General features: G+C 42.6%; 1 protein-coding gene across 1 annotated transcript in view; it reads left to right on the top strand.

Annotated features, from left to right (window-relative positions):
* SLC15A1 (solute carrier family 15 member 1) overlaps nt 1-19,547 on the top strand; it is a 130,432-nt gene that overhangs the window by 31,857 nt on the left and 79,028 nt on the right. Inside the window, exons 7-9 of the mRNA XM_069205176.1 lie at nt 1,405-1,488; nt 9,194-9,276; nt 15,615-15,701. Coding sequence (XP_069061277.1) covers nt 1,405-1,488; nt 9,194-9,276; nt 15,615-15,701 — 254 coding nt within the window. The remainder of the gene's footprint in view (nt 1-1,404; nt 1,489-9,193; nt 9,277-15,614; nt 15,702-19,547) is intronic.

A 19,547-nucleotide genomic window follows, 5' to 3' on the forward strand; every position in this document is an offset into this window, starting at 1 on the left:
TCACTGGAGAGAGAGGCCGTGAGATCTGCAGGGTAATTGGGTGCTTCGGTGTGAAAACATTTGTGCGTAAAGCTTAAAAATTTGAACTGAGATGGCAGCCTTGGAAGAGTTAGATTTTGTCATTGCATCCGCACAATTTGAGCTGTGCATAACATTTTTCCGCTTCAGTCCAATCAACTATATTTAAAAAAGGTCCTCTTTTTATTCACTGAGATTCTTCACTGAGTACCAATCAAGAGTAATGCGGTGCACCTTTTAGATTGACACTCGATCTTCAAGATGCCTTGCACTGTAGTACATCTGCAGATTGCTGTAGCATCTTCAAGATTCAATTGAACAAGCCCGTACTAACTCCACAGCTTAGTTTGAGCCTGTGGTCGCCACAGGGCACCAGCACTTATTTTATGGCGCCAGGGTACTTCAGAATTGACCCACGGCAGCAGCCACGATTGCCAAACTTTAGAAGTAAATAAATACTGCCTCGGAAACATGGTTCCCTTGTTCCACTGGCTGCATTGAATTGCCAGCATATAACACCTCGCACGCAATTTGTGGCAGAATTACAGACTCCATCTCACTAATTAAAGCATGTAGGCCGACACTGAAGCAATAATCATTAAGTCTTCACAGGGAATTCTATTTGTGCAGAAGGATGTAAAAGACGACCCAGTCACTAAGAGCTTTCCTCCAGTGCAACAAATCAGTGTGTAAATAGCAAAGGAGGGATCAGCATAGACATATATTAAGTAGCTCCTAGTAACTATTCAAGAATTAGGTCTCATGTGGTCACTCGGTCACCTACGTTTACCCAAGCAATAAAAAGGAGAATGGCAACTCTGGGGCCGAGAACCCGAACATGAGAACTCCAACATGTGTGCTCTGCCTAGACCTGAACAAGATATATTTTGCTTTGATCAGTTTCAGAAGTTCTATGTCCACTCACACCAACGTGTCCATTTCCCGTTTAGGCTAACGAATCCCCACATTTTTATCAAGGCGAGAAAGGTTATGAAGAGAGCAGAGTGCCTTATTTGTGCTGTCGGCTGCAGATGGTGGACACAGGCACTCATTTTTAGTGTATGGGTCTTATTTTTTGTCTTCAGTTATTGGCCTAACATAAGAAAAAAAGAGGTAGGAAACGGAGAACGAAATAGGAAGATAAAGACAGGAAAACAGGAACAAATTGGGAAGCAGTGATGGAAATGAACCTGCAGGAAACAGGAAGAGTAGATTGGCGCAAGAAAGAGGCATGAGGTGGGATGAAGACCAGGCAGCTTTGTATTGGTCTAATCTGGCATTCAGCCGCACCATCGGCATCTAAGAAATACTTAGGACCTCTGCACTTAAAAAAAAAAAACATTAAGCTCCGAGGAAGAATCTAACATGCCCTTGTGTTTTTTTCAGGTGAGGAGTGTGGTATTTACAGCCAGCAGCAGTGCTACCCACTGGCATTCGGAGTTCCTGCGGCCCTCATGTTCATTGCACTGAGTAAGTTTCATTGTGGACAATGACATCCATTATTCATGTGCAGCCCTCCAACTATTTGACAGTTTAGAATATTTGACACTAAGGGCCATATGTACGAACACTTTTTCCCATAGACACAGAATGGGGAAAAACCTTTGCTACATCTGGCCCTACAACACTATGCCATATATAGTTTTGTCATACATGAACAACAAACTGCCATATACTCTGAGGCCGGGATAGCAATTCTTGTGTTCTGACATTGGCAATATTTGTATATTAATTTTTTTAAGCATGCAAAGCAACATAGCATTAACAAAACATTTTGGCAATTGGGTAACTGTCACAGAGAATGTCAATCACTAAATTATTTTCATTGGATTTACCCCATACCTTAGCAGCCTTCTTTGGGAGACCCTCAACTTTTATTGAACACTTTTTCAGCGAGATAATTTCAATCAATGTTTGCGCACCATGCCACAATCTACTGCAGCAAACACCCATTCTCCCTGTTAGAAATTTGAGTCTCTAGTTCACAGAGGTTTGCACCATGTCCAAATAGGGACCACATTCCTAGTCAAGGTGGGTCAGTTACACCCCATAAATTAACCTGTGCCCACCCCAGGTAACTTGGCAAAGAGCAGTCAGGCTTAACTTAAGAGGCAATATGTAAGTATTTGTGTAACACTTAATTACAGTAGCATAGTGAAATACATCACAAAAAACTCCACACCAGGTTATAGAGGTAATTAGAGAATATTTATCTGAGTAAAACACAACCAAAACAACAAAAATCCAATAAGTAGATCCTGAGATGTGCAGTTTTAAAGATTTATGTGAAAATAGCGCATAGACGCGCAAAGCACCAATGGTGGTTACCTGGTAACGCTGGACTGGGGCAAAGTCACAAGTTTGGGCCAATCATAATGGAACGCGGGTTGGCTAAATCCTGGTGCGTGGTTTCTGCGGTGTAGCTTTGCGAGGCTTCGCGTTGTTTGGCATCAGTTCCAAAAATCTTAGCGGCGGGGCTTTGCATGGCTTGGGGTCACTTTACATTGCTTTGCAGCGGTTTTGATGGCAACCACAAAAGGCAAAGCACTTTGGGCCCACTTCTGTGGGTCCACGACTGGGGTGGCAGCACTTGGCAGGATAAAATCACAAATGGCAAAGTCCAGGTGCTGTAGCAGGTAAGCTGCAGGCAGTCTTTGATGTCCGTGAGACTGCAGAAGAACAGGGGGCAGATCAACAAGCCCTTGAAGATTCGTGCTTGCAAGAATGTAGAGAACAAGTCTACTCTTTCTAATTGCAAGACAGAAGCCACAGGCAGCAGGCCAACACAGGAGAGCAAACAGCAAAGTGGCAGTCCCTCCTACAGCAGCAGCAGTAGGTCAAAACAGCAGAGCACGTAGCAAAGTTGCAGCCCCTCAAACAGTAGCAGCAGCTGGACAATACAGCAATGCAGTTGCAGAGTGGCAGTCCTTCCTGGCAGCTCAGCAGTCCTTCTTCCAGGCAGAGTAACCTTGGTTCCAATGGAATCTGATTTGGTGGGTTTGGGGTCCAGTATTTATATTGGAAGGTGGGAGGAGGTTCCAGCCCTTCCTTTGAAATGTACAGATGCCCTACCTCCCTAGTCCTGGCTCCAAGCTGGCTGGAGTGACAATACAGCGTTGTTAATCCCTTTTGTGGGTGGACAGGGTAAGTCTATTCAGGTGTAAGTGAGGAGGCAGTACTAAGCTCCGCCCCATCTAGCCAGTTAATGGCCCATTAAGGCCCATTAAAGCACATCAGTCTAAATTCCCATTGTGTGTGCCTGTCTGGAGGGAATGCACAAAGTCCAACTGTCACCCAACCCAGACGTGTATTCAGAGGCAAGGAGAGGCACAAAATAGTTAAAGTAAGAAAATGCCAACTTTCTAAAAGTGGCATTTGCAAACTTACAATTTAAGATCTGGCTTTACCATAAGTTGTGATTTTCAATTGTGAGTCCAGAGATACCAAACTCCACATTTCTATCTTTTCCCAATTAGGAGTTACACTTAAAAGATGGTTTCAGGTAGCCAAATGTTATCCTACATGACAGATAGGCCTTACAATAGTGAACAAATAATTTAGCAGTTTTTCACTACCTGGACTTGGTAAACGTAAAAGTACATGTTTAAAGTGCTACAATAGTGAGTGGCACAATCAGTGTGGCAGGCCCACTAGTAGCATTTCATTTACAGGCCCTGGGCACATATAGTGCACTTTACTAGGGACTTACAAGTATATTAAATAGGTAAATTGTGGTTAAGACAATGTTGCCATGTTTAGAGGAGAGAGCACTGTGTAACTGTGGTAAAGTGCCCAGAGTCCTAAAGCCAAGAAAACGGAACTCAGCAAAAGTGGAGGGAAAAAGCAAAAAGTCTGTGGATGACCCTGCAGAAAGGACCATTTCAACCCCCCACCCGACAGCTTAGCAATATCTCTTATGGCCACCACATCTCCAAAGCTTAATAACACCATCTTTGGCGCCATTGAAAGGGGAGTCCTGAAATCCAGGACAGACTGTTGACAACTTTATCTAAAAAATAAAAGGATCAACGGATAATACAAGGTCCTATGTATAAATGTATCTTCCGGACCACACTCTCTCAGGCACAGATCATTTGAGGGTCTGCTAAACTTCCTCTTACAATATATTTGGCATACAATATTGAATTGTACAAGCAAGAACCATACTCTAATGACTACTTCACATGGTACTGCACTGCCTCCTGCCACCCACTGATCTCAAAGTCATCCAGACCTGTTACCTATTTGGCTCTTTGTCTATGCAAGTATTCAGAAGTGTTATTTAGCAAGGTGTTGTACATCATGGACAAAGCTCTTCAAAGAATGATTCTGAATACACCATTACTGCTAGCTGGGAGAAGTCTTGTACCTCTCTGTCCGTTTGCAAAGAGAAAAAACCTTTGTACATGTGGCCCCTAGTCCTGTGGGCTCACAAGGCAGTTTTTGGGGATGACTAATTAATATATAAAAATTGATTTCCCTACGTGGCAAAGGTGCGTTTCCTTTCCATGTGCCAGTGAACTGCTTTGAAACTGCAGTTTAGCATTGATGCTCCAGGCAGCCATATAATTTTTTTCATGAATGTGGGCAGTGTATATAAACATTGTAGACCACATATCACATTTAACTTCCACTCCACCAGTGTAATTTCAGTGCCATCTAATATGGCCTAAGAAGAAAGTTAGATTGGCCTGTTGAGCACACGCACTATAGCATGAAACAGCAGTAGCACAGTGCCATAATATCAGAAAGCGTAGTGTCTAGAAAAAGGTTAAAAAAATGTGGGATGACCGTGCAAAATGAGGCAATTATGCTACACTACAACAATATTGAGTTGTCATAAAATCATTTTAATCTACAAGAATATCGAATGCAAGAAAATGAAAACAAAAAACAAAATCACAATTTGGCACAATCGTTTATTCTAGAGTATGCTACCACATGCTGTTTCTTTGCTGTAGTAAACTCATATTTTATGTGTTGTTAGCCAATGAAATCAGTAGGAAGTGCAGAATAGTAGGTTTTGAGGGTAGTTTTTAAAATGTGAACTTACCTTCAACTATTCTAAGTATATAAGTAAGTAACCACCCTAGACATTTGCTACTTTTAGCAATAGAACCTTAAGAAATAAAGATGGCTGCCTTCAGACATATAATTTACAATTCCTCCTATTTATTACTGTGCAAACGCAAAGTCTATCTGCTTTATTTTGGCACTTTCTGACTAAGGGCACAATTCACTCGCATTTTTCCAAACGTTTGTTGATCAGAGACATACAGAAGCTGAACTTTGCAAATACAAAGTACACATTTTGACTCTCAGAATTTGCAATGGTGAAACTATAGCGCAACACACTTAAAATTCCATATTTCAAGCATTTACAGGTTTACAGGTAGAGCTGCGGGTCCTTTCAATCAAGGAAACACCGGGAAAATTGCTCCTGCCAAAGACAGGTGTGAAACATTTTCCAAGTCAAAAAAAGTTTTACTCAGAGGTGAAAACATTTTTGCATTGGAGAAGAAAGTTAGCTGAATTACCGCACATTTCCATGTTATTCATGCAAACAATATTTATCGGGAATTTTGAAAGTTTATATTTTATGTATCATGGAGCTTCAGGAAATCTGTGACTTGCAGAATTCCAGGTGCGCTCCTGGGTAAAATGTGAGAAAGATACGAGTAATCCTAAAGGAGCAGAATTCCAAATTGTGCACCAGAAGCTTTGTGAACTGGACTCTAAGAGCTCAATCGCAAAGCTTTTTTCTGTGAGAAACTGAACCTTGCTTGCCACAGGCAAAGTTGTGTGTTACATGTGGCTCTACATGAATATAGCACATTTACTGACAGAATAAAAGCATACTCTTACTTCTAATCCTATTACTACTACTTCACCTACTACTAGTACTACTTCTACTGCATTTATATAACACCCAATCCCATCGGTTTATTGGCACCACTACAACCACATTTGATCATGCCAATTTTTTTCAGTGGAATTAATGCATTTGCCTAATAGGGTATGAATACAAGTCAGAAGAATTAAATTGTGATGCAATGAAAACATGGATAAAACAGGAAATGCAATATTCTAATGAAGGAAGTAAACATATGTATCTTACAGAAGATGTCATCTTGACATTCAGGTCATGTAGGAATTTCAGGTGACATTGCAAATCCTAGGAATTACACTTCATTGCTTCTCCCTTAAGACAAAAAAAGATTTCAGCGCCTTCCCCCTCCTCCCAACATGAATATATTTCATGCCAACACCTCAGCTAGGACTTCCTGTTTCTTAATGATACACTTAGCATGGAGAAGACAAAAATAACATTTTGGCCTGAAACCATGACAAGGAGTCACTAAAATGCTCAAGTGCCCCAATCAAGACATCGCGGCTAATCGATTTCAGTGGGCTGCAAAGCCAACAAATGTATCACCAGATGGAGAAGTTCACAAGCTGCAATGCCCTTGTTATTGCCAACCATTGGTGCTCTGATGGCTGAGATGAGATAAAAAAATACATATCTCACACTATTAGGGATAGGTTACAAAATATTCAACAGATAATCTGTAAATGATCAACACTAACAACAACTATCGGTTTTGTGCAACAGACTGCCAAACTCATGGAATGAAGGCAATGTCAAAAAATAATTTAACTATTAGGCAGTTGCCATCGACCCCTTAACCATAATTTGATCCATCCTCCCTATCAGGACACATGCAAATAACTGCACCCAAAAGTGGAATGATAGCGTGCATGGGCACCTAAAAATAGAAATGATCAACCTGGACTTAACATCCATTCTTAGAAGCCAAGGACGTCCTGGAGCAAGTGTCCCAATAGGAAAGCATGATTGGTAGGATCGATCAAAAATGCCACTAACGGAGATAACTGCTTGATTGTCTCTTCCTCTCACTAAAGCTAAATAAGAGGAAACCCTCTGTAGCCGAAACAAACAATACAAGGCTCAGAGAAACTCAGACATCACATCAACAGAAAAAAGTGCTACGGCTGGAGAACTTTCCAAGTAAAATGCAGTAAATCTACAGATTCAATAACAATATCTCTTTTTTATACACATCACAGTTTTTGCTGGTATAAACTATGTAAAAATGAGGTGTTACTAATTCCTAAATTAAGAATACTCAGATATCCCTTCATTATATCACTTGACAAACATATTGCATTCGCCACATTGATATAACCATTACATCACTAGGTAAGAATAGTTGTGGATAGCATTTGCAATTAGGAGCAAGACCGTGTTGAGCTTTTGGGATATCGCGCAGACTGAGACAATGTTGGAATACTGACCAATAATTGTAACAGCGAATGCTGTGGCAACATATTCTAACAGTACAACAAACATCTCCTATAGAATAATGCTGAATATGGTGTATCAAACATACATGCTTGCAGTCAAGATGAAACAATATAATCCCAGAATTAAACATGGTATATCTGATGTTGTTGCTTTGTAGTATGCATGAAGTTTTTGGCATTTTAGAAAAGAATTTGAATACATATATTTAAAAGCAGCACTTTGACCTCCTTTCAGTGCTGATAAAAAAAACAGGTTAACAAGGACAGTGCTGATCTTCGACCATTACTCAGCATGCCTGACAAGGTCACCCTTACAGGTGCAATGCTCATGCAGGAATTTCCCATGAATCCTCCCCATTGCACTATACTTGTTTTTCATGTATGTCTGGTTAAACCTACTATATAGTGTCAATATACTACAAAAGAAACACACTTTTTAACACATATCTTTTTAATATTCTTAAAATTTGTTTTGCACTTAAAATCTGAATAAAAAATAATGTACATTGGTATATGAAACACATTTTAAGTATTAGAACATTATCCCCAACAAAAACACACATTTCTCAATAGATTGACAGACATGTCTGCAGTCAACCAAAGACTACTGTGCAGATGCCGGTGAAATGCCCTAAATCTTACTAAAGAGTACTTAAAGAAAATCAGGTAATGTAGAAGATACATAGCTAGTAAAATGTGTAATATGGTCCTACATTACCATGTTGGGGTTCTGGTAACATTTATAAACCACAAGTCCATTTGTAAATTTCCCCAGATTCCCACTTGATGGCACTATATGCCCACATTACACAGTTACCCTTTATGAATTCTTGTTCTACATTTTATAAATATCACAATTTTAGTATCTTGGTTTCGAATGTATGCCCAATAAAGTGAGGGCTATGGTCGAGTGGTGAGATCACTGCCTCTGACACCACATGCTGTGATATCACTCTTCGTGATGTCATTACACATTACCAATTGCAATTAGTCCCTTTACTTAGTTAATTTGGACTGGGCCAGCATATAACTCAAAGATCTGGTGCCGTCTTTGGGATCACTGTCCTTCAATAGAATTAGAGTCTGCTTCTCTAGCAAATCACTATGTACGCATTAGTTAAAGCTATTCTCGGGCAGTATGCTGGCGCTGGGCCACGCCTCCAAATGAATTAATTAACATAACAGATGTACGCATGCGGACAAAATGCGCGCATCCACAAATGCACCTTTGTGCCATTTGTTCAAACATGGAACAGTCTGATTTGCGAGGTCTGCATTATTGCTAGCAGATTCATATTCGAAAATGGATACTGTGCAACTAAGCATTTCCATTGTTGTCTGTGACTTGCTTCATCAGGCTTACTTGACAGAACCATATTTTAGAGTTCCTAATTCCTGTGAAAGTAAACTTGGCAGGGCCGGTGCTAGTGGGAGGACCAGGGGCGAGTGGCCCTCCCAAGAAATGGCACTTGGCCCCCAGCTAGCAGCACAGGTCCCAGTATTCAACAGAAGTCGTCTACTGCTACATGGGTGGAGGTGAGATAAGCTGCAATTTTTTTAGGGGCCCTGAGCCTCTGGCTCACCTGTTGGATCTTGTCCTGCGTGGTACAGTATCATGGTCGGCATATATTGTTCTTTACTGGTTATCTTTCAAATACACCTCGTGCAAAATCCATTTTAATATTTACAAAGTGTGCAGTATGTTTTGCAACCAAATTTATTTGATGGAAGGATATTGTAGAGCTTCTTGATACCATGTAAAGTTCCACAAAAATAAACCTTATGTCACAAGTGTCAGTAGAACACAGATGCAATGTAATGCTGAAAATGTGATTTTTGCTCTTTGCAGTTGTGTTTATCAGCGGAAGTAGTCTCTACAAGAAGGTTGCTCCGCAGGGCAACATATTGGCCCAAGTTTGCACTTGTATTGGAGTAAGTAAAATTGAAATGTTGATGTAAGTTATATTCAATATCTGTAAATCGTTTGTGAAGAACATGTTGGGTTGTTGTGCAGACTTTTTTCTTTCAGCTGTGCTGCTGTTTATATTGCTGGCGGATACTGCCGTCTCTTTAAATTCTTCTTAGTCCAAAGGTTTAATAAAAACAAAGGACCTGATTGCGACCTTGGCAGATGGGATACTCAGTCACAAACGTGCGTGACGGATATCCGCCCACCGTTCTACAAGTTCCATAGGTTATGATGGAGCTTGTAAAACGGCGGGCGGGATATCCGTCGCGTTTGTGAAAGAGTATCCCATCCGCCAAGGTTGTACTCAGGCCCAATGTTGGTAGAGCTAAGTATAAAGAGAAAGACTCTGACGGAATGAAGTTCGCTCACACATTATATTGTGTTAAAAAATACTCCCTAAAAAGTCTCCACAATTAAATTCACCATGCAGAGATGTAGTTGATTTACTTGAAATATTGTTAAATTATTTTACTCGTGAACAGGAACAGAAAAGAAAAAAGTCCTACCTTCCTGCAGGTTGGTAAAACACACTACAAAATGTAATTAAGTCCTCCAGGTTCCACGTATCCCCACAAAACATAAATAACAAGGTCATGATACAGAAAACCTTGCTGGGGTTTCCACAGTATGTCCCAGATGGTCAAACCTTGTCAGGTTTTCAGGTTATTCACAGAAGTTAAACTTACATATGGTGACTCTAAATGGAACTTATTTGCATAGTAAGAGCCTGATTCCCAGAGAGTGTGAACTATTTAGCACTCCCAGTACATACCAAAATATTATGTTCATTAATGCGTACATACCAAACACGGGGCACAATTATTCTCCGAAAACAGTCCATGGTGAGCTAGTGGACCAATGAAGGGGGGAAGTGATCCTGATGGGAGCCAAAGCAATTGTTAAAGGACTGAAAGGAAAGTTTAAGGACTTCAGCTTGGGCGACACTTGCCTATCCTCCATCCTGCATTCTTTTTAGGTCCATGTCCAAGCATCATAGTCCCAAACAGATTGTCTGTTTATGACACAGGGAGTGATGAAGGGTTAGAGGATACATCAGTTTCCAAAATAACTTTCTAAGACAATGGCTACCTCTAAAGAATTTGTTGATGGAGTGGAAAATAGAATACATGGAAGACCTGGAACTTCAACATGAACATATTAGGGAGCCAGGACACAAGGAGATGATCACTATGATCACCAACTGCTTTTAGAAAAACAGGGAGGAGGACACCAAAATGTCAATCAATGGGACGCATTTAAGGCAACAGTGAGGGGTTAGATTCGAGCATAGCAAAGCAAGTGGCAAGAGGGAGAACATTAATGCTGGAAAACATAACAGCAGAGATAAAGGCACAACACGTATTTGATAAGCAAGTGACATTATGGGCATGATGCAGATAGATCGTGACTTTGAGGGGCCAGCTATTACTAATTAGAACAAATGTAGATAAAAGGGACTGCTTAAACTGGGATCAATATTCCATGATAAATTTGATAAAATAGGCCCTATGTTTGATAGGAGGTCACGGTTCCAAAGTGTGAAGGAACATACAGGGCACAACATTACCCACAGAGGGCTGGGTAATACAGAAACCAAACAAGAAGAGAATTCTGAGAGAATTCTCCCGTACCTTACAAATGGAAGGGACATGAAAATGTAGAGGAAATGAAAACATTCCTGCAGGTGCGTGGAGTGGCAATTCTTCCACGGGTAAGTATCAAGGCACTATAGGCCCCATTGTGTTAACAGATATCCCAAAAAGTTCCTCCCACAACTCAGCCTATTTAGAATGTTTAATAGAGAACAGGGGGACACACCATTGTTGCAGGAAGCACTATAACACTGATTTCCAATCCTGAGGACTGTGCAATCTTTTGGCCTACAGCTCTGCTAAATGCTTATACCAAGAAAGATAGTTACCAAAAACCACACTTATCAAAATCTGATGCGGCACTTGGTGATGGCAGATCACGTGAAATTCATCAAAAACAACCAAGGGTAGTTTATTCTTGTAGGAGGCTGGCCTGGTTTGTAGTTGGTACCTTGGGTACTTACACCTTGTACCAGGTCCAGTTATCCCTTATTAGTGAAGTAGTAGTGTTCTAGCGGCTGAGGCTGATAGATGTAGCTATAGCGGAGCAGCTTAGGCTGAACTAGGAGACATGCAAAGCTCATGCAATACCACTTATAGTTACACAGTACTTATACACAAGTAAAGACAATACTCAGTGTTACCAAAAATAAAGGTATTTATTTGGGTGACACAGTACCAAAAATATCTTAGAGACAATACTCTTCTGGAAGTAAGTATTATACACAACTTATATACTAGACACCAAAATTAGACAAGTAAATAGTCATAGAACAATGCAAGCAATAGGAAATGCTATAGATTGCAATGGGAGAAAATAGGTCTAGAGGCAACACAAACCATATACTAAGAAAGTGGAATGCGAATCACAAATTCACCCCTAGACAAGTGTAGTGTGTGCAGAATTGCTGGGAGAGTAAGAATACAGTAAAGGTAAGTAAATTACCCCAACCCAGAGCCCAGAAAAGCAGGAGTAAATTACTGCAAGTTTCCTTAGGACACACTACTCCTCGTGATTGGGATTGTGCAGCAGCCAACCAAGTCTGCAAAGAACAACTGCTGGATTCCTGGACCAGAAGACTTGCAAAGGAAGGGGACCAAGTCCAGAAGTCGAAAGAAGTTCCAGGAAGGACAAGAGCCCCTGTCAACCCAGAAGAGAGTGCAAGAGAAGAGTCCCTGGTTAGTCGAAGCCTGCAGGAATGCACCCTATGAAGATGCCAGCGGGTTCCTGCATGATGCAAAAGATGTCCCACGGCGTGAAGATCGTTGCAGATGTAATTTCGTGCTGGAAGTCACCAACAAGCCTTGGCTACGACAAAAGTGTGTTTTGTGTCAAAATGGCACTGGATGGACCCAGGAGGGATCTGGGGGCCTCAACTCTGTGTGAGGATGAAGTGGGGGCTCTCAGCTGTCTAGAGAGTCCTCAGGATGCCAACAGGCACCCCCAGAGGTCCCAGGACACGGGGACAAAGGAGGTGCAAAATGTGTTTGATACAGCACAACAAAGGAAGGTTCCGCGCCACCGGAGAACAACTCAGCAAATTGAGCATCACAGGATGGAGTGCTGGGGACCTGGGCCAGGCTGTGCACAAAGGAATTTTGCAAAGAGTGCACGGAGGCCTCAGGAGGTGAAGAAGACAAAGTACACAGGGGTACCGTCGCTCTCGGGGAAGACAAGGTCTTACCTCCTCCAAATTGCGTCAGCAGGACCTCAGGACAGTCTATGTTGATGATATCCACCCTCTGTGTCCTTAGGAGCATGCTTGTCGCTGTGAGAGGAGTCCAAAGGTACCGGTTGTCTTCTTGGAAGGTGCCTGCTTGGAGCAGGGGAGTGACTCTGTCACTCCACAGGAGATTTCTTTGGTCCTTCTGGTGAGGGATAAAGACAGGGAGTCCTCAGAGCATGCACATCTTGGAAACTGTTGCAGTTGCTGACTTGGAGCTGAGGTTGCTGAAGAAAAGTTTCTCTGGTGGATACTTTGTTGCAGTTACAGCGTTTTTCAGAGCAGGCTGTGGTTGATCCGAGGTCAGAGGAAGCTGAAGTTGCTGCAGAGGATTCCTGAAGGGAACTTGCAAGCAGAATCTAAAGAGAACCCACAGGAGGGACCCTAAATAGCCCTGAGAGGGGTATTGGCTACCTTATCAGCTATGGACCTATCAGGAGGGGTCTCTGATGTCACCTGCTGGCACTGGCCACTCAGCGGCCTCCAGAGTGCCCCCACACCTTGCAAAGCAAGATGGCTGAAGGCTGGGACACACTGGAGGAGCTCTGGGCACCACCCCTGGGGTGGTGATGGACAGGGGAGTGGTCTCTCCCCTTTCCTTTGTCCAGTTTCGCACCAGAGCAGGGGACAAGGGGTCCCTGAACCGGTGTAGACTGGTTTATTAAAGGAGGGCACCATCTGTGCCTTTCAAAGCATTTCCAGTGGCTGGGGAGGCTACCCCTCCCCAGCCTGTAACACCTATTTCCAAAGGGAGAGGGTGTAACACCCTACTCTCAGAGGAAATGCTTTGTTCTGCCTTCATGGGACTGGGCTGCCCAGACCCCAGGAGGGCTGAACCCTGTCTGTGAGGTGGCAGCAGCTGTAGCTGCAGTGCAAGCCTCAGAGAGCTGGTTTGGCAGTACTGGGGGTCCATGGTGGACCCCCCAGGATGCATGAAATTGGCTTCCCAATACCAGATTTGGAATGGAGGGACAGTTCCATGTTCTTAGACATGTTACATGGCCATATTCGGAGTTACCATTGTGAAGCTACATATAGGTATTGACCTATATGTAGTGCACACAAGTAATGTCGTCCCCACACTCACAAAGTCCAGGGAATTGGCACTGAACTATGTGGGGGTACACACTTAGTAACTTTCCACCTAACCTTCAGCAAGTGAAGGTTAGATATACAGGTGACTTATAAGTTACTTAAGTGCAGTGAAAATGGCTGTGAAATAGAGTGTGCACTATTTCACGCAGGCTGCCATGGCAGTCCTGTGTAAGGGTTTGTCTGAGCTCGCTATGGGTGGCAAAAGAAATGCTGCAGCCCATATGGATCTCCTGGAACCCCAATGCCCTGGGTACCTAGTTACCATATACTAGAGACTTATAAGTGGGGTCCCTTGTGCCAATTGAAATTGGTAAATGAAGTCACTAGCCTACAGTGACAAATTTAAAAGCAGAGAGAGAATAAGCACTGAGGTTCTGGTTTGCAGAGCCTCAGTGACACAGTTAAGCACTATACAGACACACACATTAGGCCATAAACTATGGGCACTGGGGTCCCGACAAGCAGGATCCTAGTGAGACAAGGAAAAACATACTGACATACAGGTAAAAATGGGGGTAATATGCCAAGGAAGATGGTACTTTCCTACAATTCTCAAGAATGTTGCCCACATAGTAAATACGGTGGAAAGGAAGATTATCTGCATTCTGGAAGAGGAACGACAATGCTGTCCATTGTACATGGAATGTATTTATAAAAATACACGCTTATTATGCTTACAAGGAACATAAACAAATAAGATGCAAAAGCCTGAAACCTGTGCATCTATTTGGAATAGAAATAACTATTTTGAAAAAAACAAGAAGATATTAGACCACAATAAAAACTCCTAAACCACCACCAAACGTGTTCATTAAAACAGAAAAGAAAAAAAATTTGCTTAAGCGTCAGAAAGTAAAAATTAACTATTAACTTATCAACTCACCCCTAAAAACATATCCTTGCTCTTCAGCCTTTTGGGGTTTTCTCTGTGCCCTTTTTGGCCAGATCAGCCCTGCATACACAGGCTGAGAATTCTTTGAACTCCAAGAACAGACCATCCTGATTCTTACTGTATTGTATTCTAATCCAGTAATTCACTGCCAACAGTGGGTAAGAAAATGTGTTGCCCATTGTTGCTATATCAAAGTGTATTTGGGGCTGCTATGGCTAGGCTCTCTAAAAGGCTGTCGGAGAAGTGCTGGAGAGAAGGGAGCAGAGGTTCTGGAGGGGAAGGAAGGCACAGACAGCAGTGGGAGTGGGTGGAAGGAGGTCATGTATTTCCTTTCTTCTTTTACATTTGGGACAGGGAGGAGAGGCCATGTTATTCAGCTCCCTCGATACTCCTCTGCCCTCATATATCAGTTGAAAGTGGGGGCGGGTGAAGTTGGGGCCATACATAACATAAAACGTATCAATGGGTAAAAAGTAAATAATGGGATGTTTTTCACCTCGGGGTTCTGAGTAACATCGAAGACAACTCAAACTTCGCTCTCCTTGTCTATTTGATGTCATTAAGAACCTGTTGGTGAAAAGCATCCCTGTGACTCATTATTACACATCTATAATTCTATATTTCAGCCATAGTACACAAAGCACATTGTTAAAGATGAACATCTACTTTTTGAGCTTCAATAATTAGTAGGAATTGATTGAAAGTATGCATATCTACACCTTCTGGTTGTGTCATGAATGTGGAGAAAAGTAAACATAAAATGAGTTAGGTGGGTCCGTTTGTGTAGATGATCATAGGGGAATGTTGTGGACATTTTGTGGAGTCCTACAAAAATTGTTACAAGTATTTTGCATGTATTTTTATACAACATGTAAAGCAATGGCATAATCCATTGTACGGAGCTACACGTAAAAATGTCAGATTTTAAGATTAGTTATGTGTTCTTCGTTGTATTTTTGTTTCTGCTTTCATAGCATTGTCTTCTCTTTTTTTAACAGTTTGCCATTAAAAACCGGTTTAAGAATCGCAGCAAGTCCATTCCTAAGAGGGAGCACTGGTTGGACTGGGCTAGAGAAAAGTATGATGTAAGTATTTTTGCTTTTGCACCAACACACTTGGGTGCAGTATCTGTGAGGGGCAAAAACAATGCCTAGAGTCTTTTGATTTTTTGGGCCATGATCATGACTGATGTATTCATGAGATGGCGACCTTCACTAAATATGCCATTTGATTGGGAGATTAACAAATGTCCACACCTAGTCATACATGCCCTCAAACAACCCCAGAGATGTCAGTGGACAACCACCTCTCATACCGCTCACCAGCATGGCCTGTAAGTTGAGCTTGGATAGTATGTCTTTCTTGCAAGGAGTATAATTCCTTCCGGGCATGGACACTTTAGTCTTCCTTCTAACAATCTTTCTCTAACCATGCCCACAGTCCACTCGTCTCCGCACATTTTCGTATGACCCAGTCTTCTATCTCTGTACAAAGTCAAAAGAATTTCACACAGCCATGCTCTTGGGCACCAGTCCCAAATCCAACCCCAGTAGGTGTAAACACAGACCGCTAGTGCCTTCTGCAGGGTTTAGTCAGATCCCTACTTACTACCAAAGAGCAGCCTGCAAAATGCCGTTGTGATTTTGTACTTATATATTATTATATAGGGCTAACATATTTTATACTACACACCGCACCACAGAGAAAAGACATGCTATTTGGTAGTTATTATTAATATTATTATTATCACTATTAATGTCAATTATAATGATGATAATGATAAAAACCAATACTTCTCTGCTACTACTAATAATAATAATATTAATAACAAGCTGTAATAGGTAGAGTTTATATATACTGGTACTTAAGTCAGGCACGTACCAGTCCATTGCTGACGTCTGTCTTAGAAGGAAGCCAATTTTTTCAGCTTTTCCTTCTCTCCGTCTTTGATGAAGAGATGCCAGGCTGTTTTCTTATGCTATCACAATACATTTAATCACTGCAAGATTCCATAAATGACTACTGATTATCATGACTACCCTCCATTACAGGATTGAGGGCCTCATTATGATCCTGGAGGTCACTAGACTGCCAGGGACACGCTCACGGTCTGACTGTGACATTACGACTGTGGCAAAAGCACCACGGTTGGACGGCCGGCATTGCCACTTTTTGGCTGCCAGATGGCCTGGCGGTGTTAGTGGTCCCAATCCGCCAGGGTAGTGCTGCAAGCAGCACTGTCCTGGGGATTACGGACCCTCTCTCTGCCGGCGTTTACATGGTGGTTCCACCGCCATGTAAATGCTGGCAGAGACGGTGTGCTGCGGTACCAGGGGGCCCCCTGCACTGTCCATGCATTTGGCTGGCCCAGCGGGAAACTCATAATAGGGCCAGGGGGAAGGAGACCGCACTGGCGGTCTCCTGATCTGCGGGAGTTTGACGGGGTGACTTTTCCGTCCGCCAAATTTCCTAATGAGGGCCTGAGGGTTAGCTGCTGGTTTGTCAGCCTAGGATTTCCAGACAGCTCTATTAGTCTACTCTCTTTGTAGGTCACGCCTCAAAAAGGCAACCAAAGGGCTTTGTATTACATTTAGCAAAATGTATTTAGCTTTTTTTTTGTTGAAATTTGTCCTGTCTTTGCTTATGTGGACACACCACCAGAGGGCGCCAGGTTTCATCCTTATTTTACCTTTTGTTGGAGTTAATTTTATTTTTTTATACTTAGGCGTCGGTGCACACCATGTGGCAAATTCTGAAAAGGTGTCCATTAAATTTCTGCACCTAGCCTCACAAAGATTTCTAATTTCTGACATCTGGGCTGAAAAACACACTGCGTAGTCTGTTGGTCAACAGATGGAGGGGAGGCCCCAATGGCAATCCTCTCTCAAATTATAGACATGTTGATTGTTGTTGCCCTTTCTACATGCTCTTTGCCAGCACCACACAATGTCTTAAAAATAAGGGCCCGTATTTATACTTTTTGACGCTAAACTGCGCTAACGCAGTTTAGCGTCAAAAAATGTTGCGCCGGCTAACGCCATTCTAAAGCGCCATGCGGCGCCGTATTTATTGAATGGCGTTAGCCGGCGCAAGCAGACCGGCGCTGCCTGGTGTGCGTGGAAAAAAACCACGTACACCAGGCAGCGCCGGCGTAGGGAAAAATGGTGTTAGGGCGTCTTAAAAATGGTGCAAGTCAGGTTGACGCTAAAAAATCGCCTCCACCCGATTTGCGCCATTTTTTACGACGCCCAGACGCCATTTACATGACTCCTGTCTTAGCAAAGACAGGAGTCATGCCCCCTTGCCCAATGGCCATGCCCAGGGGACTTATGTCCCCTGGGCATGGTCATTGGGCATTGTGGCATGTAGGGGGGCACAAATCAGGCCCCCCTATGCCAAAAAAAATTATTAAAAAAATCAAAAATTATACTTACCTGAACTTACCTGAATGTCCCTGGGATGGGTCCCTCCATCCTTGGGTGTCCTCCTGGGGTGGGCAAGGGTGGCAGGGGGGGTCCCTGGGGGCATGGGAGGGCAGCTGTGGGCTCATTTTGAGCCCACAGGTCCCTTAACGCCTGCCCTGACCCAGGCGTTAAAAAGCGGTGCAAATGCGGGTTTTTTTGACCCGGCCACTCCCGGGCGTGATTTTTGCCCGGGAGTATAAATACGACGCATTTGCGGCGCAGTAATTTTTTTGGACGGGAACGCCTACCTTGCATCTCATTAACGCAAGGAAGGCGTTCACGCAAAAAAATGACGCTCTTTCCTCCTACTTTGGCGCTAGACGCGTCTAACGCCAAAGTATAAATATGGCGTTAGTTTTGCGCCGAATTTGCGTCGAAAAAACCGACGCAAATTTGGCGCAAACGGAGTATAAATATGCCCCAAGGTGTTTTCCAGGGTTCCTATCGTCATCAACCTCTATAAGAAGCCCCTGGGGGTTCTACTACCAGATAACAGTAACATGATCCAGCAATATGCCCACAATACATAACTGTTCCTGAATGTCTCGTCACCTCAACACATCAAACAGTGCCTGCACCTCATCCAGACCTCGATAAATATCGGTTTCCGGAAGCAAACCCAACCAAGGCAGAATTCCTCTTATTTGCCAAGAACAAGCAAAGAACAGTACAAAGTAGGCCTAAGGATAAGAACCTTGACAGCTTCAAACCCCTATTTTAACCAAATGCCAAGTGACTTGGATTCACCTTGGACACCACCCTAACCATTAAGGTACACATTGACAAAAACAAAGACAGCATAGTACCAGCTCTTTCTTCTAAAGAACATGAATCCAGTTCTTCCAGAACGCAACTTCAGCACTGATGTTCAAGGCATCATCCCCTCACATCTGAATGGTGGTAATACCTGCTTAATGACCTCCCAGACTCCACACTGGCACACCCTAACGCTAACCTACATGTCACAGTATGTCTCATCCAGTCCCAGAGGAAATATGATGATATTAACCCTATATTGATGGAACTCGATTGGTTCCATTTGCCTGCCCGCACCACCTTCTAAACCATATTAGTCAATTACATTGTCAGAAAATAGGCACACATCTCTGTTATCTCTCAGCAAACCTGCAGCCAGGCCACCATCATACTGAAGATTAAGAAGTATAAATGAGAAAAAGCAAGACAGCAGGCCTTTTTCATCTGTGCATCTAGGATCTGGAACAACATTCCTGTATTAATTACGACTGCCCCAATGCTGCTGCAATATAGGAAGGAACTAAAGACACACCTCTTTAAAGAACACCACAACACAATCCATTAAAAATCCATTAACCAGCTATCTCTCCCAGCACTTGTTAACTGTATGCTCGCCTTAGACCCTGCATATATATATACACATACAATATACATATACATATATATATATATATATATATATATATATATATATATATATATATATACAGG

The sequence above is a fragment of the Pleurodeles waltl genome, chromosome 8 (assembly GCF_031143425.1).
Source record: "Pleurodeles waltl isolate 20211129_DDA chromosome 8, aPleWal1.hap1.20221129, whole genome shotgun sequence".
NCBI lineage: Eukaryota > Metazoa > Chordata > Amphibia > Caudata > Salamandridae > Pleurodeles > Pleurodeles waltl.